Below are 26,184 nucleotides of genomic sequence, written 5' to 3'. Positions count from 1 at the left end.
TTTAATGTTAAACATATTCTCAAATCCTCTCTTTATTTTCTTAGGATCTTATTTATGTTGAACTAAAGCCTTCAAAATGACTGTCTTTGAGGTGAGTTTAAGTCTAAGATGGAGACTCATTAGTCAGATGTCTAACTGCCCTTGTGTAAAATCTTCACAGAGTTTAGATAGCAGGCCGGTAGTCCATCTTCCTTTCCAAGTGCACATTACATTACAGCCTTACAACTTACCTCTTCACAACCACTCAGTGTAACAGTTATGGCTTTAATCCTCATCGCCAATTAATCTCCAACACATAATGCTAATGGAGCAATAAATTCTCTACGGCTCCCTGCAGGCAGAGCAAGATAACAAGACAAGTGTTGACAAATGATTAATCGAGCGCTTTTATTGAAATCACATTGCAGTGCTAGAAGACACTTACAAATTGTTAAAATGATATAAAAATGATAAAATGTATACACAAAGGCATAAATAAAATAATAACCGAAAAAGGTTTCATGTTTTTTTTGCGATCTAATCTTTGTGAGCCGTTTTTTGCTCCTTTCCATTCTTCTTGGTGAGACCACTGAAGTATTTCTCTCTGAAGGAGTTGTGACCCTGGTATGGTGTGAAGCTGGGGTCTGCAAGATGTGCTAGTTTGTCTGACTCCTGTGAGAAGAAAGCAATACGTTTTAAGTCACTTTTTAGGGCATTTTCGCCTTTAATTGGCAAACAGTATTGTACAAGACAACTTAAAGGGATAGTTCACCCAAAAATGAAAATTCTGTCTCATGTTGTTACAAACCTGTATACATTTATTTGTTCTGATTAACAAAAAAGAAAGATATTTTGAGGAATGTTTGTAACCAAACCAATCAGAGACCCAATTGACTTCCGTAGTAGGAAAACTAATACTATGGATTAGTGATGCGCGAGTCGTCTCATAACCCGCAGGTCGGGTTGGGGCGGGTAAAAATATTGTCACTTTTTTGCGGGGCTGTTGAGGCTAGTCATTAAAAAAACATGTATGTTGCGTGCAATTCCCTGTAGCCTATATAAAATTTTTGGGAATACATATTTTTATATTTTATTAGGTTCTTTGATAAGGTTAAGCGTGACTTCTGCACGCGCCGTGACTTCCGCGCGCGCCGTGACTTGAACGCGCGCCGTGACTTGAGCGAGGCGTAACTTGTCCCCAAATATCCCCAAACCTTTTGACTCACGTTATGAAAGCGCCAAGCAAATAAACGCGATAAACGGCATTAAAAAAATATGAGTTACTGCCAAAATCAGTTTTATTTCAGGTCAGTATTTAAAAGTAAATTCTTAATTTTACGCAAAATACAATATTCGCCGTGTTATGCTGTCATCTTTTCTCACGTTTTTCTCAAACGCTATAAATGCCACTCCTCCTTATCTGCAGAATGCAATAAATCCACTCAACAAATCACACCGCACCATTCCACGCATTGTAAACAACGCGGCGTGTTAAATACACGGAATCTTAGTTTTCCTCATCTTGTACTTCGTGATCAACAAATAAGCAAAAACCAAAAAAAAAATACTTTAATAATGGCATGGATAAACCTGTGGTGGTTTTCTGTGATGGGAAACAAACGTAAGCCATTAACATATTTACGTGAGAGGCACTCGAGAGACGGAAAATGCTGGCTGCTTGTTCCCCGGACAGCATCAAGCTTCTCTCATGCTAACACATTGACCCCAGGGGATCTTAGGAAAAACTTTCCATTATTTTATGCGAAGCCAACGAAAATCGAGCATGACCAAAACATTTTACAGCTGATCGCTGTGAAAAATATTAAGCGACGACGTCAAGTATAACCGCAGCAATGACAGTGTTCTTAATATGACAAAGTAAGTGTTTTGATTAATGCCATTAATGTTTATTTTTTTAATCAGTGTAAACCACTAGTCAACTAAATGAATATAACATGGCAAAGAGGAATGCACATTTATAAATTGATTCAATGGATTTATTGCATTTTGTGGAAAAAATAATTATAATTATAGTTTTTATAATAAATCTTTGAAAATAAATTACGGATTAGAATTTTTTATGTTTTTATAACCTAAAGATGCTATGTGAAAGTTTGTAACAGAAAATAGTGGTTTTCATCTTGTCACTTTCTTTGTATAGAAAACACGTTTTTACCAAAATTAGTCGAAATGGATTTATTGCGTTTTGGAACCAAACTCTTTATATACAGGTTTCAATAAATTATTAAATTTCCATTTTTGGGGCGAACTATCCCTTCAACAATCTTTTAAACAAATCTTCAAATCAGCCCTGACCTGATGTTGGTTTAAAGGCGTAATGTGGGTTTTATTAGTGGAATAGCGAATTGCAACCAACCTTAATTTCAAAACGCAAAGAAAGGCTACGGTAGCTGCCACAATACAAACATGTCTTCATTGTTGTCTGACGACTTCCATATAAGGAGAACTGTGATGTATGTACCTAAAAACGCTATTTCTAAGGCTATGTTTACATTAATGCATTACATACATTATTGCCTTTAAAACGCATTACTTTTGCTACGTTTACGCCTTTCATCTACACTACATCACCGTTTTCGACCCTCATAAACGGATTCGTTTGCAAACGCTGCAGACCCTGTTTAAGTTTGAGAACTCAGACGTTGCGCTGAGTGTAAATGAACGTAGACGGAGAATTATGTAAACGAACAGCTGATGTTAACGTGACAGCGCATCATTTTCAAAGTAAAAATTATTTTATTGATGTAAATGTTGGTTTGCAATGGAGGTTTTGCCAAAAATAGTAAACATCTACCAACCAGCTATTATAAACGCTATATCGGATTGTTTTAATATGTATCCTTATAGATAATGTTTGTTTTATATTTATGTTTGAGGATTGTTGTTGATTGTTGATGTGTTTATGTTTTGTTTAAATTTAGTTAGCTTATTACGAAAGATAGACTGTAATTTTAAACGCCACATAGGGTGCTGTAAAGGCCAATATGAAGGGAGAATTGTAATGCATCAGACATTATTTTCGAGTTTAATTTAAGTTTTGTTTTCTACTTTAAAATGAATTTCGTTTCAGACAATGTGTCTCTTAATTTTAATCGATGTTTTGTTTATAAGTTTTGTGAATATAAATTAATAAAAACAATAAACTCAACATCACTAATATTTAATGCTCCTTTAGTCGCTTGCGCTTTTAGCTATTTGTGTGTTGCTAGCGGAGGACGTGCACGGACCTCGCAAACTTTTAAAAATTAATGCACTAAGCATTTCTGTAGGCTAAAGCAATACTTCACCTCTTACTATGTTTGATTGAAGTTTGCATTTGCTGAAATTTATTTTTGCTTCGTTTAGTACTGTTCACTTGAATGCTTTCTTTTTAAATCATAAAGACCTTTCTGTTTAGTTATAAAATCAAAATTAACCTATTAATCATATTAATATGTTGTAGGGGGGAGCTAGAACAGTATAAGACTTTCCCAAACACATTTTTATAGGTTCAAAAATAGTGTCTGTTATAGTTGCCAGCAAAGGACCCAGGTATGAATTTTTGTCAATATCGCACACCCCTAGGCTGCATAAACGCGCAAAGGTAAGCTATTATTAGAGTAATAAGTTATTTTACACTTTTATGCGCATGCCCAGTTACGTGATTGGTCATGTTTCATGCGTTTATGGTTGTTTATAGTGTGGATGAAGATTATTTTTAAAATGCCAGTATAAATGAGGATCGTTTGCATTTTAAAATGCCGTTTTAAAACGCAAATGCTCTAATATAGACAGGGCCTAAGGTAACACCACTTATAATATAGGTGTGCACATTGCATTTCTTTCAAGAGATTCTTCTAAAAAAATAAAAAAGACAAAAACTTGTATTTTCCCACTTTCTTTGAAAAGAAATTCAATAGGGCTGCACTGCTCGCTCTTTTCCATTCACTTGCACTAAATGGTGACTGGAGTTGAAGTTTAATTCCTTCGGTTTACAGGCCTAGAGATCGCACAAAAATGTTTTCCAGATATAAAGACTTTAATGAAAAACAAAAGGCGCACTATAACAACATACAGATAGACAGATACAGACAGACGCTGGGCCATTCCCTTTACAAACTCAAAGTCAAGTGCCTAATGACAGATAGCAGAGTGTTAAGTCCGTCAAATTTCGCTGTTTAGAGTTGAAGCCAGGTTCTTAAACAGGACCTGCTGGAGGGCAGGAGAGAAGCACACTGCCCTGCACCCTAATGAGGTGACAGAAAGACTGCAAGCTAAACGTGATGATTCCAGCCCAGCGCCTGCAAACCATCACCCACACCTTCCATTATCCACTCCCTTCTGCCAGTCAGCCAGGACGCTGTTGAGGTCACACGCGTCAGCCCCTAGTTTACAATGTAACTCGCCTATCGCACCAAAAGGAGAGGATAGATGGCTTATGCAACACAGGCCACACAAAACACAGTGACAGACTATTGTGCTGCTCGGAGCGGATAAATAGACTCTGGACTTAAAAGTTGTTTGACAGCACTAGACTTATGCTAAGCTCTGATGGGTTCTGGGTTTTGTTGTAAAAAAGTATACTATTAGTTTTAATAATGCTCCTATTCTGAAACATAACCTGTGCGCCTACATTTATAATCCACGCAAAAGCATCGTTGAACAATCTGACATAGCAGTCAATAAAATTGAATTTGAGATTTAGAGCATTTGGATGTTGTTTCTTTCGCTACTGCTGGAATAAAGTTTGGCAGAGAGCTCCAATACTGCGCTGAAAGATCCCATGCCAAGATCAAAACTACTTCAACATTGGGAGATGTGCCAGTCAGACACATGCCAGTCAGCACGGATATGCATGTGCGTGTTTCGCGAAGGCTTTTATGGGAACAATTTGGGGTTTTGAAGCGGTTGTCAAATCCAAAGATGGATTATTTTCCATACACAGTGTGATTAAGTCATTAAAGCAGGGTAAAAGTGTGAGTCGACCGCAGCCAGATGGTGGGATTATTTTCAGTGCGTTCAACGTGAAACCGTAAACCCAGAGCAAGACGCAATTGCATTAAGCGTATTCAGAAGCACACGTCAAAAGTTAACATAAATCAAGCACATCTTATGAGCAGACATAAACGAAATGTCAGTGGTTCATCACAGCTTCACACTGAGACACTTAAGGGTCGCATGCAGCATCACAGAGGAGCAATAAAAAAAAAAAATTCACCCAAAAATGAAAACCAGGCCATAAATTATTCACCTTAAATGTCATCCTAGGTGATGCCTCCTTTTTTAGCCGAACACAATCGGAGTTATATTAAATAATATCTTTGCTCCAGTGGCGGCTCGTGACTGATCCGAGGGGCGCAAATTCAAAATAAGTGTTCAGAGTGTCGTGTGTTGCTCGTGTTTTCAAAATATGTGTTTGTTGCGTCATGTGCATCACGTGCTTTGTCAAAATTAGTGTCTGCTGTATATGCGTTAAAACTGTTTATGATAAAAGAGACGCTCACGTTCACAAAATACTCGCAAGACACTCCCTTAACAGTAAACTCTGATTAACTGATTACGCATAAGTATCTGGCAAACGTGAGCGTCTCTTTTACCATAAACCCATTGGATGCGTCTGCAGCGGGCACTTATTTTGAAATGACACGTGATGCAAATAGGATCGCTCGACGCTAGGGCTGGGATAAACGATTATTTTTTTAAACAATTAATCTAGTGATTCTTTTTTCGATGCATCGATTAATCTAATGATTCATTTTATCAGTCCGATTCGACTTCGATTCGATTATCTCCCCATTAATTAACTAATAGCAATTTGTATGTTTATTTACATATCTGATACCTATAGGGTACGTTGTAACGTATGCACTTCTGTTATGTTTGGTGCAAACTTTAAATGTTTATTTGTAGCAGAGATGTGTGTGTTGCTTGAGTAAAAATTAAATTAAATTAAATTAAATTAAATTAAATTAAATTAAATTAAATTAAATTAAATTAAATTAAATTAAATTAAATTAAATTAAATTAAATTAAATTAAATTAAATTAAATTAAATTAAAATTAAACTAAAAAATTTTTAATGATTGAGGCAAAATCAAAAAGCGTTAGGTTGTGCCCCAATCCCTACTGTTGTTTAAGACGCAGGTTCAGTTTGACGTCATCCAATGCAATGTTGGTTGGTCATGAGCAACTTTGCGACTGTCAACGTTTGCCACAGATGTAAACAACAAAATACGGACCGTGGATATGAGGTCAATTTCCGCCAATTCAACACTGAACTCGCCACACGCCACAGGTTACTTTCGCTTTCTCTCCGAGTGTACCGGTATTTTGATACTGATGTGTGAATGATGTCTTACTGGTAAAAAGACAGAACGTCACTGCGTGTGTGAACAGAACATTTTTGTATGTACTGGTAAATTCATTCTGGTAAATTCATGGTAATTTACCGAAATTACTGTGTGAAAGAGGCTAATGATGACACACCTCAGGCTCTTTGGTCTTTTCCATAGTGATCAGTCTTCTTGAAGTGTGGCTGGACAGAGTCTGTTCACAGTTGCTGATGAGAGTGAGACATGGATGAAGCGGGACCATCTCTTCACAGTACCTGTAGGACACAGCAAACACACAGAAACTTAAGCCAGGTTAAGGTGAATCTATGCGTTGTACTTAAAGGCTGCTATCTGTAAAGTTAAAGGAGTACTCCACTTTAAAGATGGGGTCCATTGACTTACCATAGTATTTTTTTTCCTACTATGAAAAGTCAATGGACCCCATCTCTTTCCTCGCCAGCGGTTTAAAAAAAAGTTGCCAGCCAGCGCCACCATTTCTATGATTTTTTTTCACAAAGGTTTAATGCCTTCCAGAAAATGTTCTTCTTTAAATATATAAACACACACAATATATTAAATGAAAGAACAGACCCATCATATTACCTTCATTTGTTTTCTTTTTATCACCTGTCAAATATGGGTCGGTTTCTTCAACAAAAAAAAAAGAATTTTGAGCAAAAAGCTGAGATAACTGCATTTTTGTAAAGATCTTTTGATAGAGATCAGATTCAGAGCGATGATCAAAACATAAACAGAGTTTTTACTATTTTTAAAATGTGAAAGCTTCAGGGTTTAATAAGTTGTGTAAGAGCACCACCTAGTGGATAATAGCAGAAATATGGATTGCCGTAAAAACTCGTCATTTGCAGGGAAGCATTTTTCTATTAATTGACGAGATTCAATGGCGGTTAACAAAATTCCGTTTTTGAGCAAGAACATAAAAATCACGGCTTGAAACTGCCTCTGATTTAACATTGTAAGCTTATAATAAGATTTATAAGTGGTGCTGTTGGGCCTGATTTCTTGTGAAATATCAATTTAACCTCACTGACTTCAACCCACTTACAAATAAGTGTGTAAAGTAAATTGCAATTTAATGTTTCAAACAGAGATGGCACTACAGAGTTTAACTCTTTCCCTGCCAGAGTTTAAAAAAAAGTTGCCAAAAAGCACCAGCATTTTTTTTTTTTTTTGATTATCGCAACAGTTTAATGCCTTCCAGAAAATGTTCTTTAAATACATAAACATACAATATATCAAATAAAAGAAGAGACCTACTCCTACATCCTACTGTCATTTGTTCTCTTTTTATAATCTCTCAAATATGGGTAGTACGTTCCTTCAAAATATACAATTTTGAGCAAAAAGCTGGGATAGTTGCAGTTTTGTGGAGAACTATTGATAGAAATCAGATTCGTAGCCGAAAACATGCAGAGTTTGAACTGTTTACCCTAAGGGTTGCGTCCAGGTTTTATAAGTTGGGTAAGAGTGCCACCTGGTGGATAAGAGCAAAAATAAGGATTCCCGGAAAAACTTGTCATTGGCAGGGAAGCGTTCTCTCTTAATTGACGAGATTCAATGTCAGGGAAAGATTTAAAAAAATTCAGTTTTTAAGCAAGTACATAAAAAGCGGTGCTGTTGGGTCTAATTGGGAAATATAAATTTAACATCATTGACTTCAACCCACTTGCAAATAAGTGTGTTTAGTAAATTGCAATATAATGTTTCAAACAGAGATGGCACTATAGAGTAAAAAAATATATTTCCCCGCCAGCGTTTTTAAAAAAAAGTTCCAGCAATTTTTATGTTTTCCACAAAAGTTTAATGCCTTCCAAAATGATCTTCTTTAAATATATAAACATACAATATATCAAATAAAAGAAGAGACCCTCTGCTTAAAAAAAAACATTTGTTCTCTTTTTATAACCTCTCAAATATGGATAGGTTTCTTAAGAAAATACAAAATTAAGATAATTGCATTTTTGTGGAGGATTTTTGATAGAGATCAGATTTAGAGTGATGATCAAAACATACGAAAAGTTTGAACTGTTTGCCCTAAGGGGTTGCTTCCAGGTTTTATAAGCCACCTGGTGGATAATAGCGGAAATACGGATTGCTGGAAAAACTTGTCATTGGCAGGGAAATAGTTAAATAATGCAAAGCTTGCCAAAATATGACCCAGTCTTTGAAAAGTAATTTTTTGTGATTTACTGTTTTTACATTGTATGAAAATATAACCTTGATATCTTTAATATTGACTGAGTAAGGCCAACAATGACTGAAATCAAACTTTGATGCTCCAAATCTCATAATTTAGATTATAAGACTTAAGCCTACATTTTACAGGCACGGTCACAAATGAGAAGTAATTTCAATAAGATAAACAAGTTCAAAAAAGTTGTCACGTTGGGATGCATGTGAACTCTGCTAAGTTAACCTTTAACACCTGCGTATTGTACTGAAGCTCACCAGTCACCCCAAGCCCACAAGAGCCTCACAACCACTGAGAAAGTCCAAACTATATGCTGTTCCCAGAGGCCTTAAAGAATTGGTAGGGCCATTAATTCAGCAGGGAGTTGAGCTGGTGGGCTGTTAAACGTTTACTCGCTGACAGACACGGTCGCACGCTCCAACTCCCTTCATTTTTCAGACCATTATGTAAATATGGCTCGAAAATGGCTGCAAAAAAATCGGCCGGGGGCAGCTAGCTGTAGCCGAACGTGATCCACACAAACCCACTCATCCACAAACCGCTGAGCGCACACAGTTAGCTGCGTTTCAAACAAATCATAAATTACGTGCCTTCTTTTCAACAGGCCTGACAAAGCAAAACAAGGGGGCATACGAAGCGTACATATTCTCCATCGCACTGTTTACACGGAGCTTCTGCTGTCACCTTGGAGAAATGTCTAACAAATCTTAGCGTTCCAGGAAAGGACTCTCCGGAGTACACGGTCAAGAGAAATCACATGACGGAATCATATTTCGGAATATGCAATGAGTCAGAATGGAGAGATTACATTGCTACTGCTATTGACTAACGGTCCCATGTGGATTACGCACATGTCTGCTTTCACCCAACACCAGTCGTACCATCTGAAACGGATTATTCTTCTGCTTGCGGTGATGGGCAGTGGTGACAAAACAGTTTATGAAAGTCAAAAAGATGGATAAAACATTTCCTTTGGACACACACACACAAGCTTCTTAGCACAACGATTACGCCTACAACGAAGTATACACTATTCGATAAACGTGGCCTCCTTCGAAACTGAGGCCAATATAAGGTTATTTCTCATTTTGTATCGTTTGCGTATTGGTGTGCGAAACGGCTGGATATTTACAGTAGGGTCACAGAGTCTAATCTAAAGATGAGATAGAAGAGATGGGAGGAGCGTTTAGAAATAGAACGACAGGCCAGTCTTTCAGAAAACAGATACTTCACCATGTGTGGTCTTAAAAAACACACTGACATCTATGCGACTTCTGGTGAGTTACAGCAGACACAATGACCGACCCTGTGCATCGACTAAAGAGATAGCAGATACCAATGTCACCTTTCTACTATTCAAGAGATAGATCACCCAAAAATAAAAAAAAATTGGTTATTATTTACTTACCCTCAATTGTTCAAAACTGCTTTTCATTTTTGCGTAAAAATTCCACTTTACGGCAGGTATTTTTATATATTTTTGTCAGCCAAACCTCCTTAAACTAAATTATTACCCTCTGAAATTTTAAGTCAATATTTCATTAATTAATAGTCTTATAACATTCAGATTTAAAAAAAAGATATCTTGTGTAAGCAGGGTTTGACATTAACACCCGCCAAATGCGGGTAGATTTCGGGGCGGGTAAGACAGCCAATCCCATTAGCCACTTTGGCATGTTGAATATAATTTTTTATTTGTTGTTTTCTTAAAAGTTATGCGAAATGATAAACAATGCGCAATGCGACATTAGGAAACTACAACTCCCATGAGCACTCTGCACCCAGTGCAACGCACAGAGACTGTTTTTTGAAACGCGCGCGATTAGCAGAGCGTTGCGGACCAAAGCGCCACCTTCCAGAGAGCGCGCGAGAGCTGATGGATTTGCAAATGCACAAGAGGACGCAGTCTGAGCACATACACACTTCGGGAAAGATAAAACAATTGCATGGAAGTGATTGAAGAGATATAAATTGTGTGCACACAAGAGCGAAGAGAAATTCAGCGCATACCTAAATGCACACGAAATCAAGGAAACACGCTAGCTGTGAGGTTTGCGCATCATTTTATAGGGTATATATGAAGGTCTATCATATATAGGGTTATATGAAGAGTTTGGTTCCAAAACACGATAAAACGCCATAAAAATAAAAAAAAACGAGTTAACGCCAAAATTAGTATTGCATCAGGTCTGTTTTAAAAAGTAAATTCTAAATTTTATGCAAAATTCTGTCATCTTTTCTCCCTTTTTACCCAAAACGTGATAAACGCCACTCCTCCTTTTCTGCAGAATGCAATAAATCTGCTCAACAAATCACAGCGCCCCATTCCACGCACTGTAAACAACAATGGCGGCACGTTGAATATACACAGATTTCTAGTTTTCCTCATCTACTTTGTACTTCGTGATCAACAAACAAACCAAAACTAATTATACTTTGATGGCATTGACAAACCTGTGGTGGTTTTCTGTGGCGGATAAGAAACGTAAGCCATCAACATGTAATAATTTACACGAGAGGCACTCGGGAGACGGAAAAATGCCGGCTGTTGCTTGTTCTCACATGACAGCATCAAGCTTCTGTCATGCTTACACATTGACCCCAGGTGATCTTATGAAAAACTTTCAATTATTTTAATCGAAGTCATCGAAAATTGAGCAGAATCAAAACATTTTACAGCTAATCGCTGTCAAAAAAGTTCAGTGACGACGTCCCAAGGACATCAACAGCAATGACAGTGTTTTTAATAGGACAAAGTAAGTGTTTTGATTAATGCCATTAATGTTTATTATATTAATCAGTGTATAACACTAGTCAACTAAATGAATATAACATGGCAAAGATGAATGCACATGTATATATTGATTCAAAAGATTTATAGCATTTTGAAAAAAAAACATGTCATGGATTTATTGCATTTTGTGGAAAAATAATCAGTTTTTATAATAAATCTTTGAAAACCAAATTATGGATTTGAATTTTTTATGCTATTATAACCTAAAGATTCTATGTGAAAGTTTGTAACAGAAAATAGTGTTTATCATCTTGTCACTTTCTTGGTATAGAAAACACTTTTTTACTGAAATTAGTCAAAATAGACTTATTGCGTTTTGAAACAAAACTCTTCAAATAGAGTTGGTGCTAAACTCGGCATGACTGTGGCCTTCCAGGACCAGAATTGCCCACCCCTGTTCTAGACGTTATACAAAAGTTACACAATGCACCATTAATTGTTTTATTTTGATCAACTCACGAACCCCCTACCTCGTGAACCACCAGGGATTTGAGAACCCCACTTTGGAAACCATGCCTTCTGCTTGGCTACCAACTTTTTACTTTGAGGAAAAACCCTGAGACATGAGTGAAATCTTGCTCTTAACTGTCATACAAGTCTTGTAATTGATACGAAGGTTGATGCTGGAAAACCCAAAAACACCAGGTGGACTATTCCTGCAACAATTGGAAGAGCATTGCGTCAGCAATGTAAAATTCATGGGTTCGATCCCAGTGAACATAAATACAAAAAAATTTTACAGATTGAATGCACTGCAAGTCACTTTGGAGAAAAGCTTCTGCCAAATGCATACACGTAATGTAAGTAGACCAATTTGATACTATGAGCTGGTGTCAATCCTACTGTGAAATCCTACTTCAGCAGCTATTATAAGCTACTTCAACACCAAATATTATATAAAAAAATGCTGCCAATCACACCCCTGCAAAGAAGAATAAAAAACACCCTACACTGATAGCATAGCTAGCCACAGATCTAGACTAGAGTGTTTTCCTGTGGCATACATCTGTCTTTGAAAGTCATAAAGATTTTTTTTTTTGTCATTCAATCCTTTGAATAAAGATGATGTAAGCTAAAAACATTATTTTTTGCGTCAGCAATCCCAAGTAAATAATTCCCGTAACTGCACTAGGAAAAATCTGTTGATGGTGCTTATATGACTGAGACAAAGGTGAGGTAAATCCTGGTAAATCTGAAGATCACACAGAACAAAAATCTCCTCTATCTCACTCCCTGTAATCAGTAAATAGCATGATCTGTGTACATGGCTGTTTGTGGTCAGTGGAAAAGCCCCACGGCTTCCCACCTGCTCTACTGATGGCCTGACCTCAGGTCAGCATGCCCGAGCAGGTTTAACACCACTGAACAAGGGCTTCAGCTACTGATATGCTTAAAGCCTACTTGCCTTACAAAAGAAGGTGCAAGATAGCCCTCTAGTGACGGTTTATTGCACTTATGCAGGGGACACTGCATTTTGGCTAGATTCAGGATCAGAAACATATTGATGGTGTATTCAACAGTAAACATGGCCAATATACTGAACATTAGATAAATAAGCAATTCAACTAATTTTTTTCTGATTAGATTGACTTACTCTGGTCTGTAGACTGGAAGCCAGTAGACGAGACGCCCGCCCAAAACCAAATGGCGGGCTGCAAAATTCAAGAGGTCGGCGAATATGTCACTCAAGTGATATGCCATTGAAACCGGGACATGGTTTTCTCCAGCGCTGTGCAAGAATATGAAACAATGATTTAACAGAAAGAAGAGCATCAGGGTGATTCTCGCGAAAGAAGACTTATGAGGTGTCATGAAACATTTTGATGTAAAGTAAATTCTATCAAAATAAGAAGCATACAGTTACAAACATATATTCATGTACTATTTTGCACATGATTTCAAATGACATCATACAAACCAATTTTGTTGTTTTTTCCACATTTAAGGGGAACACTTTCATTACCGCAACGTGTCTATGACTGAATTTGGGTTCTTTGACATGGAAATATTTATAATTAAAAAATCTAAAAAATTAAAAGATTCAGTGCATGTTATAATATAAACATTTAGAGTAAAGAAACATGTGGTATTTGGTGATCATTGGTAAATGTTGAGACAATAATAAGGAATATAAATGTGTCCAAGACCAATTTTCTCATCCTCTGCAACAATTTTCAATCATTGTTTAAGCTCTCAAGGATCTAACATTTAAAAAAAATAATAATGGTTGGAAGGGACATAATTGACTGTGATACTCAAAATGGCTACCAAGTAAGCAGTTCTAATTTTTTCACTCCAGATAAAAGTTAAAATTTTGTTTGTCATAGTACCTAGACAACGTTTTAGGTCTTATTGGGTGATTCTCACGAAACCATTGAAACACCACGGCACTAATGATTTTAGCTTTAAAATGTGTAATATAGTAACATTAAAAAGCATCAGAATTAACACAATACTGTGTTCTACCTTGCACAATGTGTGATTTCAACATAAGAATTTATAATTGGAAATTTTATCTCATATTCTGCTGAAATTCTCATTACCGCAATGTGTCCGGCTGTGTTTGAACATGCGTTATGTTGTAATTTAATCAAATTAACACAAAAATATTAAGAAAAAAAAATAAATGGATGTTTTGCTAGACTACTTTAGATGACAGAAAAAATATTTACTGAATATTCATGTATAATAATAATAATGAAGAAAAATTAGGAAAATGATGTGTCCATGCCTGATGTTCTCATCCTCCACAACACTTTTTGAGAACAGTTTAAGCACACATACAGAATTTTAATAAAGTTTCATTTTGAGTGACCAAGCACATGGACCAGTTACTTCAAGATGGCTACCAGGTAAGATCATTTTTTTACAGTTAAAGGCGGAGTCCATGATGTTTGAAAGCCAATGTTGATATTTGAAATCACCTAAACAAACACGCCCCTACCCCAATCGAATCTGGACCTTCTGTTGATTGACCCGCCCCACACATACGCAACCCGGCATTTGATTTGATTTGATTGGCTATAAGTGTGTTTTGGTAGTCGGCCCGTCTCCTTTTCCAACGCGTTTTTCAAACATCGTGGACTCCGCCTTTAATTTGAAATATTATCTTGTCAGAATGCTTACACGACATTTTGATTATCATTACCGCAACAGATGCTTATTAAATGTTAACTTAATTAATAGAAGCATAATACTTTGATTTTAAATGCATGTGCAGAATCTCCAAATTATGTTCTTTCAGGTTTGTCATCCCAGGTGAAAAAGTAGTACACTTCCATAGTGTACTTAAAGTGCTTTATTTTCGCACACTAATTTTGTACTTAATATACCAAAAATTCATCTCTAGCACCTCCCAAGATGTTCCCAAGATCATCCAAGTGTACTTCACTGTACCACCCTGAGACACCACCAATATGAACCAAAATGCACTTTTAACATACTATCTCTGTATTAAAAAATGTATTTAGTTAACACTTGTACTAAACCCGAACTCAACCTTTTTACAAAGATGGGTTCAAGTTCACCACAAGTGGTATCTAAATACATTTTTTAAATACATGTTTAGCACATTTTAGTTCATATTTATGGTGTCTCAAAATAGCACAGTGAAGTACACTTAGATGATCTTAAGAACATCTTAACAAGTACTAAAGATGGATTTTTAGTATATTAAGTACAAAATTAGTGTGCGAAAATAAAGCACTTTAAGTACACTATGGAAGTGTACTACTTTTTCACCTGGGATGTCATTTTGAAAATATGTCAGTGTTGATGTTTTCTGACTGTTGCGGTAATGAGATTTTTTAGGACAAATTTTTTAAATTATGTTACAAAAAGTCTTAAATGATAAGTAAAAGTTTTTAAATTAATGTTCCCATTTACTCCAGACTTTGTTTTTCAATGTCTGGTGGGAAAAAAAGTAAATTTAACAATTTTTACATTTTCATGCTTGACAAGTTTTCGTGGAATCACCCCATTACCGAAACATGATTTTGTAAATGCATATATTAAATGTAATATCATGTTGCGGTAAGGATAATTTTTGATAATGATAATCTAAAAAATTTAAATAATTCTAAAGGAAATCTTTTTTAAATCCTCTAAAAATAATGGTTATAGTAAGTTCAGACCAAAAAAAATTCTGATGCTGGACACCTTTTAAATCTGGATTTCGTGAGAATCACCCATCAGCGTTTTAAAAATAAACTTAAGTGCTAACTTAGTCTGGCATTAAACTCAACATCCACACTCATTGCCTAGCAATAATGCATACGAATTTAGAGAAACCAATATTCAATATAATAATTTATTTTCTCAAGCAAAAATTCATTTTTGTTTGCTTTTAGCTAGGCAGCATCTTTGCTGGATCGTTTGGATGGCTGGAAATCTGTACAGTTGTAGTTTTGACATCAAATGAAAAGAGCACATCTGCATTGGATACATTAAAGCACAGGTGCAGAAAGGTGATGGGCTTACAAATCATCAGGAGGTCTGATGATGTCTTTATGGGATCCTGTTCTTCTAGTTGACTCACGAATGCCATATGGAGCTGTACAAGAGAGAGAAAAAAACATATTTTAGATTTAGCTAGCGCACAACACCAAGTCAAAGGAGGAGTGAGTGAGTAAAAATTTGATGCGTCTTTATAAAGGTGAAGTGGAAGATCTGTCACTAGCAGAAGGAACCTGAATATATAATGATGATGATTTCCAGACATTCCCATTGCTGGAATTGTCCTGTCCTGAACCCTATATGAAAAATAGCTAAAACTAGCCAAAGCTGGTGGACTGGTTTTAGCTGGTCTCTGGTTTTTGAGGGGTTTGACACTTTTTTAGCTGGTCAGGCTGGAAGACCAGCTGACCCACCAGCCAAGACCAGCTTGGAGGTTTGCCCAGCTTGGCTAATCTGGTTGGCCGGTCTTAAAAGTGGTTTAAAGTAGATGTACCTGGTTTACGCAGGTCCTTTCGGCCTGGCAAACCAGGTCTTCCAACCTGGTCAAGCTAGTGGGTCAGTAGGGATGTGATTTTTGGCGATACATCAAACACTTCTTCGATGTGATTACGATTCGATTAATGTATCAATATTTTCATACTGCGTGCCTAGTTAAGCAGTTAGATTTTTACTTGCAAATGCAACCAAAATAAAAAACATGAACATTTAATTAAACTCTTTGAAAATGGCAAAATCTCTGTCCCAATTGAAACATTTACAACAACAATAACAAAAATACAAAGAAAAATAAATAAAATGTCACATAAAATCAAGCTTATGATGGCAAAAGTCAAAGTCTTTCAGTATTTTGTGCCAAAATGTGTAATAGTGACAATCACTGAGGTAGTTTTTAAAAAAAAATTAATTGAAAAATAAATTAATATAAAACTGAAAGCTGTTAAACTTAAGCAGATCTAAAAGTCAAACATGTGCTGCAGTGGTCTCTTTGAGAGATTTTTCTTTTTTAAAAAAATCAAATGATCAACATGTTCAGGAGAGAGGATACTGCGGTTTGCATGGACATTATCATCTGCAGTGTTAAACACACGCTTGACTTCTGTCTCTTTCGCTACATTTTCGCTGCTACAACTGCTTTGTTGCTGCATCGCATTCGCTTGCTGACGCTAGCAGATGAAAATAAACAGAAATGAGCTTTGGCAGAAATGCATAGATGGACGTTATGTCAAGGAATGAGGACGTGGAGAGCGTCAAAATAAAGGTACCTTAAATCAATGTTTTTTCTACGTGTGGCATCGATGAATCGGATCGTTAGAAATAAAATCGATGTATCGATCCATATCGATGTATTGTTACACCCCTATGGGTCAGGTGGTCTTCCATCTTGACAAACTAAAAAGTGGCCAAAACCCATCTAAAACCAGCCTGCTACACAAGCTAAACCAGCCTAAGCTGTCCGGCTGGTTTTAGCTGCATTTCAGAAGGGAACTCAATAGTTGAGGCCTACAATATGCTAACTTATAATTGCTTTTTTACAAATTACACTACAATTTTAAAGTGAAAATTGACACACATTTTCTTCACTAAAGTCATTTTCTCATAAAAAAACCCAAACATACGGTCTGTGATGATGGCATCAAACAATGCGTCTTTTCTCCAGGAAGGTTTAGAAGCGTCAGACACCATGACGTCCACGTACAGACTCTCAGCGCCGTACTGCCGCAGGTTTGCTCGGATGTTCTCATCTGGACCTCTCCATTTCTGATTCTTCCTGCTAGCTTTTCCTGCAACCATTTAAAGTGTTTAAAGGAGTACAGACTGAATAGATACACATCAGGTAAAAACCTAATGATCAAGATTTAGATACTTGGCAAACACTAGTGCCATACTCTTCAAACTAAGCTGAGATGCAACATGCTTGCATTTAAAACAAATCCTTACCTATTCCATGAATAGTGTTATAATCGATGTCTGTCCCACATACATAAGCCCCAAAGTGCGAACATGCTACAAGCAGACTTCCTGAAAAATAAAATCAAGGACATGAACATTAGAAAAGGTGAAAGAGGTGACCAGAAAGTTGAATTGAAAGGTAAACTGTACATTTAAAACATCATTATCTGAACCAATGGGGTACGTTTAAGGTGCGAATATCAGTTTGCGGGACGTTAAAATTTTTAATTGCCAATCTGTTATTTTTACAATTGCATTTATTGCCGTCAGTGGCGCAGAAGTGACACGCTTCACCATTAAGGAAAAGAAAATAATAAGCAGTCAAAGCATTTTTGTAAATTACAGATCTTATTAACTGCCTAACACTTTCTCTCTAGCTCTAAAACTACAGCTTATAAAGATTTCCAGCCATCCAAAGGATCATTCGACTAAAACTGGCAGTAAACTCCCACATCTGGCTGGCAGATCTCTCAGACAACACACAGCAAAAGTGGTGAAGGCACAGACTTATGATAAAGCCAGGCACGCTACAAACTCATTTACAGCGAGTCTGGGTCTGAGATAGAGACGGAGAGGTAAATTTAAGGCCCTATGATTTCTTTGATTTAGATGAAATAATGTTCAGAACTAAATAATTTACAAATGCCAGTTATGCACCGTGGTTTCATATACTGGCAAATAAGAAGAAAGACATTTCTCTGACATCCACCTGACAAATGAGCATGTTAATATGTTTGTTTTTTCTCAACAAGAACACACGCAATTACATAAACTATATGATAACCATATGCCGACTCGAGTGTTTATGTACATTAACAGGGGCTGTTAAAGATTTTGAAAGTATTTTTTGATTGATGAACTTTAAGGGGCACATATTGTGCCCATTTTTACAAGATGCAATATATGCCTCAGGTGTGCCTAGAAAAAAGCACTGTTTTCATGTCTGTACCTTTAAATGCAAATGAGTTACAGCTTCTCACTCCCTTGCCAACAGAGAGTGAGCGCTTTTGGTTAAAAATAGATCTGATTCCTTTGAATATAGACCGAGACAATATTATCTTTAGCCGCAAAGTGCTACAATGTGCTAACAAACACATTTAGAAAGGGGGGTAAAATTAACCAGTGTTGTTTGTTTTTGTGATGTCACATTAACAAAAGAATCTAAGAATAGCCTCTTTCACACAGTAATTCTGGTAAATTACCATGAATTTACCAGAATGAATTTACCAGTAAATACAAAAATGAGGTGTTCACACATGCAGTGACGTTCCGTCTTTTTACCAGTAAGACATCATTCACACATCAGTATTAAAATGCCGGTAAATTCGTTGAGAAAGCAGAAGTACCTGTGGCACGCGTTGAGCTCAGTGTTGTATTTGTAAACAATCCATGTCGTTCATATCCATATCCGTATTTTGTTGTTTTTAAGTCTGTGGTAAACTCTGACAGTCGCGAAGTTGCTCATGACCAAACAACATTGCATGAGGCGACGTCAAACCGAAAATGCATTTTAAACAACAGTACCGTTTGCACTTTAGGCTTCACAGAGAGCATGCTGAGGACGTCGGCAATTCGGCAAGTATGTGGTAAGCTGTTTTAAACAACTCTGGTGAAGAAATGTGGACGTAAACTTCAGGTGTGCTCAACTTTTAAGCAGCGTGTGTGTGGAAACGTCCGTAAAACAGTGTGGGGGTAAACGCGTCATCTGTATTAAAACATTATGATTTGTCTGAAGCTGTCAGCGCGGTCTGACGTCGTCCGTTCTAAATGCCGGTATTCCTATATTTTTCGTTCACAAACAGCGCTTACCGGTAAATTACTGGTAATCTTACAACCTGTCTTACTGGTAAATTGGGAGCACTGATTTACCGGAAAGGTTCTGTTCACACATGATCTGTTAACTGCAATTTACCAGTAAATTACCAGTAAAGACTGCATGTGTGAAAGGGACTAATGAGACAGCTTTGGTTTAATAAAAAAAAAAAAACATTACATTTAGGATTGTTGTGTTCACACACTGCCAAAACACATTTATGTCCAAACACCTTGTAAAAGTAGATTTTGCGTAATATGTGCCCTTTAACCATTAAAACAGAATCTAGATAATTTGGGGAAAATAAACGGATTGCGTGTGCCCCAAACTGTTCTAAAGCATTCCTACATTTGACTGATGACACTAAAAAGCAGTAATTTTAAAATGAAATAGAAGTGAAAAAGTGGGCCGAATATGAATTGAGAAATATGAAAATTCTGTAGCATTATATTTCCTTTTCATGAGCCCTAAGAGAAGCTCCTGTAGATGTCGGCTCCTGGTTTGGGTTATGTGAGAATGAGAAACAGAAGATGAGGATACACATCTTCAATCACTTAGACAAGCTGTCAGAGCTCATTTCAGTCAAAACAAGCAACCCAGTCTCACCCCATGGCGTCAATATTTGACGGCACTTGGCCATGCGTCAGTGCGTTGACGCGGAGGGTATACCCTTCGCGTCATTTTTCGACGAGCTGGGGACTTCAATACTATTAAGTCCGTTGCATTCTCTTTCCTATTTTCTTACCATTTTCTACCATTTTCGCGTCGGTTTAGGGTTAGATTTACATAATGACATCCTTACCCAAACCTTTCCCTAACCCCAATGCCAGGCGACAACTGTTTAATTTCGCGTACCTAATAGTGTTGAGGTCCCCAGTTCGTCAAAAAATGACGCGAAAGGTATACCCTCCGCGTCAACATATTGACGCATGGTCAAGTGTCGTCAAATATTGACGCCATGGGTGTGAGACCGTGTTAAAACAAGACACAAACACCTGCTTCAGATGATGCATCTAAAGTGTTGTGAAATGTCAAAGACACTAAAACATAGCTTCACGTTTTGGTTATGAGACTTTCATAGGTACCATCTTAAATCAATGTTCAATAAACATAATATTTAGGTGAAGTGTGAAATTTCTATTCCTCAATGCCCCCATAAATCTCACATAACTGGGCGAGCTTCTATGCTGTTAAAGGAAAACACCCCTGTTTTTCAATATTTTACTATGTTTTTACCTTAACTTTTGATTTAGATTAATTAATACATAATATCTTTTTTTCAATGCGTGAACTTTTAATCTTTGTAGGAATGTATGGGGCTAGGCTAAATGCTAACACATTCACAAGTTGCTGTACAAGGATTAAAAGTGCACACATTGAAAAAAGATGCATGTATGTATGTATTATGTATTAATTCATCTAACTTAGGGTAAAACATAGTAAAATATTGAAAATGGTGGTGTTTTCCTTTAAGTCAGGATACAAACATATGGGAGACAGTCAGGATGAAACAAAAAGCAGAATGTTTGATACAACCACAGAGACCCCAAGTTCACACTTTTCAAAAACTTCAATTCCTCCACCAAGTAATATAGTTCATTAGCCTAACTGTAGGCAATTCAAGATTGCCAAGCAAGTTGCAACGTAACAAAATAAATAAATAATGGGTGCATTAATATAGAATTTAACTGAAGGTATGATCACAAGTATGTACGACAGCTTTAAATATGGCTCATCCAACCAGATATTAGCTGGAACTATCAGTTTGCAAACAGAATGACACAGCATCATATTGCTTCACTGCTCGCATATGTGCACCGTCTGCAGCTTCTATCAATCAGACGGAAATGTGGCTCTGCAATGTGACAGTGACGAACAAACATATGGCAATATGACTGAAAACAACCTTTCGTGCATGCAGCACATTTAGGAAATGTACTGAACAATTTTAAGAGCTACTTGGAGTGATGAACATCATCTTTTGGAAACTAATTTTGTGATTTCTGAAGTATGTGATCCTGTCTGTAAAAACCCAACCCAAGTAATTTCTTGTAACTTAGTGTTTTCTACATAAAACTATTCTAATATTCTGTGAAAATATAACTGTGATGGGTTTAATATTGACTTATTAAGGCCATGTCAAAGACTGAAATCTATATGAAATTTATTGTTAAAATCAAACTTTGATGCTCTTAATCTCATTATTAGATTATGAAACTTCAGCCTGGTTTTCACATACATGCAAAGTCTGTCCAACTAGGTACATTTAAATAAGGAGGAAGCCTGTTCATATATGTGCATTAGGGCTGTCACGTTTGTGAAAAAATCATTTTCGATTTTTAATATATAAGTGTTCATTGAATCGATTGTAAAATCGATTTTCCATGTCTAAAAAAGACGTTTCCATTTAACACCAAATAACAGACAAATGTAAAGAGAGCGCCTGAAACGCACACGTCAGCAATATTTCTTATTCATTGTCATTAAGTTTCGTGCAGAATAAAAAACAGCAACAGTAGTGCAACATTCTCTAAAAAAATATGCAGAGTGGACTGCTGCCATAAATGAAAAACATTACTGCAGGTTCAACCGGCTGCTTTTATGATTTAGGCAATTCACAAATAATTTTAAATAATGATTCGATCCATTTCAAACAACTGTTCAAAAATGAAACTTTAAATAGACTTACTTGAAGTTGAGAACATGCTGTGTATTTTTTTATTAAACGTAACCGACACTTTGGGGACACTAGGCAGGCATAATGAAATGCGCAAAAGACTAGGGCCATTACAAATTATTGGTCAGGAAAACAAGTCGATCAACATTTTAGGGGTCAAGAGCAGAGCGCTTTTCATTCACTATATGTCCATCTGTTGAGAAGACGCACTCCGACCGCACTGATGTCCCAGGGAAACTCGGGTACTTCGTTGCCAGCTGCGTATTTCGTACTGCCAATCTTCCATCTCAAAAGCGGGTCGCTGTCAGCTCGCAAGGGTGGCTCCTTGTCATAACTCAACATCTCCTGTAAGGTCACAATTTCGACGTTGTCTCGTGTTGCACAGGTTTATTGACGTTGTCCTCCATTTTCTTTGCAAAACACTAGATGCAGCGATTGAAAGCGTGAAACTATAGGTGCGTAAAATTTCTGGGTATTTTCTGTCTAGCTTTCGCACACCTACTGCACTTTCGGAATTCTTTATTTTCTTTTTCTGCTTGTTTGTGAGTTTTGTTACATCTATATTTTAACTGTTTAATTCTTTTAAAATTAATAGTGTACATATTTGGTTAAAATCGATTGCCTATTTTCGTTTTCGAAACGTTTTTTGGTTGGTCCGATCGATTGTGCAATCGATTTTCGAACGAAAAGTGACAGCCCTAATGTGCATATACATTACTCACCTGTTCCAACAAAAGGATCATAAACCAGATCACCAGCCTTCACTCTGGCATGATTGGCCATGATAAAAGAAAGCCCGGCGTCCATACTAGTGTTCCCAATGAAGTGTCTCTTCTTTACACTGTAAGAGCGGATTAGGTCTCTCTGACCATCTGCAATCTGAGACACAGTATGTTATTTGTATTTACAAAACATCATTTATGTTTACAGCATCTATACTATAATTATAAATATTTCTACAAAGCATTTAATAAAATTTCTTAATATAATTACTCAGTCCAAATATATAAACATGATTAAATGGGTGATTCTCATGAAATTAGACTTATGAGATGTCATGGAACATTTTGATAAAAAAGTAAATGCAATGTAAGAGTACCAAAATAAGAAGCATACAGTTACAAACATCTCTTCACGTACTATTTTGCACATGATTAAAATGACATCATACAAACCAATTTTGTTGTTTTTCCCCACATTTAAGGGGAATATTGTCATTACCGCAATGTGTCCATGACTGGATTTGGGTTCTTTGACATGGAAAATTTATAATTAAAAAATCTAAAAAATAAAAAGCTTCAGGGCATGTTATACTTTAAACATTTACAGTAAAGAAAGATGTGGTATTTGGTGATCATTGGTAAATGTAGAGACAATAATAAGGAATATAAATGTGTCCAAGAAAAATTATCATCTCAGCAACAATTTCCAATTACTGTTTAAGCCCTATTTTTTTTCTCCAGATAAAAGTTGAAATTTTGTTTGTCATAGTACCTAGACAACTTTTTAGGTCTCATTACCGAAACATGAGTTTGTAAATGCATATATTTCATGTAATATCATGTTGCGGTAATGATACTTTTTGATAATGATAATCTTAAAAATGTAAATAATTCTATAAGAAATATTTTTTAAATCCTCTAAAAATAATGGTTATAGTAACTTCAGACCTTAATCATATATGTAATAAAAGAATTGGCTTCAATGGCTTTTTTAAAAAATCTGATGCTGGACACCTTCTAAGTCTGGATTTCGTGAGAATTACCCAAATGTATTTTGCATGTTTATTATCAGTGATCGTGCCACAGTGATTATCAAACAATTGAAGATAAATGGGAAAATAAATAATACAATAATCATGCAGTGTGTGGCAGTAAAATAAATATTTGTATAACTTTTTGCAGCAATTTCTAATATAATATCAAATTCATACTTTGTTGTAGGATGGTATAAAACGTGTATAATGGGGAACTACACAACAAATAAAACCAGGTTTACAACTTCAAACCACCAAACTAATGGATTAACATGTGATTTGTCCAGGTTTTATATTCTTTTTGCATCTGCATGGATCAATTACATTACAACTCACCCATCTCCCAAAATACATATGGAAAGGCTCATCTGGAATGTTATTAGGATCAGAGCCATAATCCTCAAGCAAACAAAATATGTGATCAGGATCCTTCAGATTGACCTTCCCTTCAAAAGGCAGAAAGTCTAGAGCCTGTGGCAACAATGAGGGGGAAAAATCATAAGATCAAGAATAAAAAGATTAACTTTTCAGTGGACCTACATTTAAGCTACTATATATAAGCTACTATATATAAAATTCTTCTACTTCTTGATGGTTTCACAACTCACATTCTGTTGTCAAAGTGTAAAAATCTGCATAACTTAGTGTTCAGGAATCTATTCTGAATCAAACTATCCTGAAAAAATGCTTAGGAATTATAAATGCACATCTTTTAAATCTTTTAGACAAAATAAAATAATGCATTTCTATAACAAAATTATAAATGCATACCTTTTAAATCTTTTAGACAGAATAATGCATTTTTCCTAACAAAATGGCAGCTATGAATATGCTATGAACTATAAATAGAATGTCACAGAAGCAATAATACAAAATTTGTTGTCAAACACAGCATAATACTTACATCAATCTTCTTGATTCTGTCCTGAAACACTAATGTCTTGTTGAAAGTGTAGACATTGATCTTATATGTTAAATTTTGCTGTAAATATGGAGCCTTTGTAGAATTAACATGAAAGAAAAAACAATTACTATTAGGAAGACTTATAAGGGTGATATATATTGACCACAATTAATTTAAAAACAAACCATGTTCTCTGTTGGATACTCTAACAATGATGTCTTCAGGTCGGATGTTGTTTTACCATGACCCCAAAGTTCAAAAGCAGACCTAGAAATGAATATTTAATTTAACACACAGAAAGCAAAGCAAATCATTGACCTTTTCAAATACATGCGGAGTCAGACTCAAGCATTAAACACTTCAACCTACTTTGCACAAACTGTTCTTGACATGACGCTGCGTATGTCATCTTCCAATAAGCCATTTAATTGCCAAAACGGAGACTGACAAAGAAATGTTAAATTGTTAAGAGCATGACATCTGAAAGCAACTAAACATAAATCAAGTCAATGTTTTATGGACGTTAAAATGCATACAATTTTGACATTACCTTTTCTTTGAATGTTTCAGATGTATCAAACGGCCTGTTCCTTAGAGACAACAATGATTTTATTTCCTGTAAAATAATTTTAAGTAATTGTTATTAACAGACTAAATAATCACTATGTAACAATGTAAACAATATCTGGATTGATTTAATCAACTGTCTAGGAAGTCTGACAGCACGGACTTATTTCCTGAATATAATAGCAAACTAAAGGTTTGGATATACAAGTTTACAATACGTACCGGTAATCTAAAATCCACGTTATCATGTGCAAGATGAAGTAAAAATTGTTTGCACGCCCGTCTACCGGGTAGCGCCATGTTTGTGTGTAACGTTTAAAACCTCCCGACGAGAACAAACTGTTAACGACGGTTCCTTTTGGCATCCCGTTCGTAAATCGCCTGACAATCCCATAAAAGGATTAGAGTTTGTACTTTTCATTTTCCGTAAAGAAAACAATTGCCAATGTGGTAAAAAAAAAGAAAGTCGTATTAATCTTTATTTACTCTGATGAACGTGATACTTTCTGAAAATCTCTGATTCAAGATATTTCCCACCTCAACCCGGAAATGATGTCTGGACCGGCGCTCTTTGAAGTTACCAAACAATTAAAATGTTTTGATATTACTAAATAATTTGTAACATTAATGTTATTAAATATTTTAATGTTACTTAATTCATACATTATTTCCAGTTTTAAAATATCCCAAATCCGAGTTGTCTGCAGCATTAGTGTCACATTATAATATCATATAATCTTATTTA

The 26,184-nt window shown here is 36.0% G+C and overlaps 1 protein-coding gene across 1 annotated transcript; it reads right to left on the bottom strand.

Moving 5' to 3' along the window:
- Positions 1 to 362: 362 nt before the first annotated feature.
- trmt11 (tRNA methyltransferase 11 homolog) lies at positions 363 to 25,963 on the bottom strand. The gene is made up of 13 exons (XM_055210891.2): positions 25,662 to 25,963; positions 25,423 to 25,488; positions 25,242 to 25,315; positions 25,058 to 25,139; positions 24,873 to 24,965; positions 24,305 to 24,439; positions 22,935 to 23,091; positions 17,711 to 17,791; positions 17,389 to 17,553; positions 15,797 to 15,869; positions 12,912 to 13,046; positions 6,466 to 6,586; positions 363 to 651 (listed from the first exon to the last, which is right to left on the bottom strand). The coding sequence occupies exons 1-13, from the start codon at positions 25,737 to 25,739 to the stop codon at positions 517 to 519; spliced, it is 1,395 nt and encodes a 464-aa protein (XP_055066866.1). The 5' UTR covers positions 25,740 to 25,963; the 3' UTR covers positions 363 to 516.
- Positions 25,964 to 26,184: the final 221 nt, after the last annotated feature.

The sequence above is a fragment of the Misgurnus anguillicaudatus genome, chromosome 10 (genome assembly GCF_027580225.2).
Source record: "Misgurnus anguillicaudatus chromosome 10, ASM2758022v2, whole genome shotgun sequence".
Classification (NCBI taxonomy): domain Eukaryota; kingdom Metazoa; phylum Chordata; class Actinopteri; order Cypriniformes; family Cobitidae; genus Misgurnus; species Misgurnus anguillicaudatus.
The sequence above is the reverse complement of the archived record's forward strand: the minus strand, read 5'-3'. Positions and strand labels throughout refer to the sequence as shown.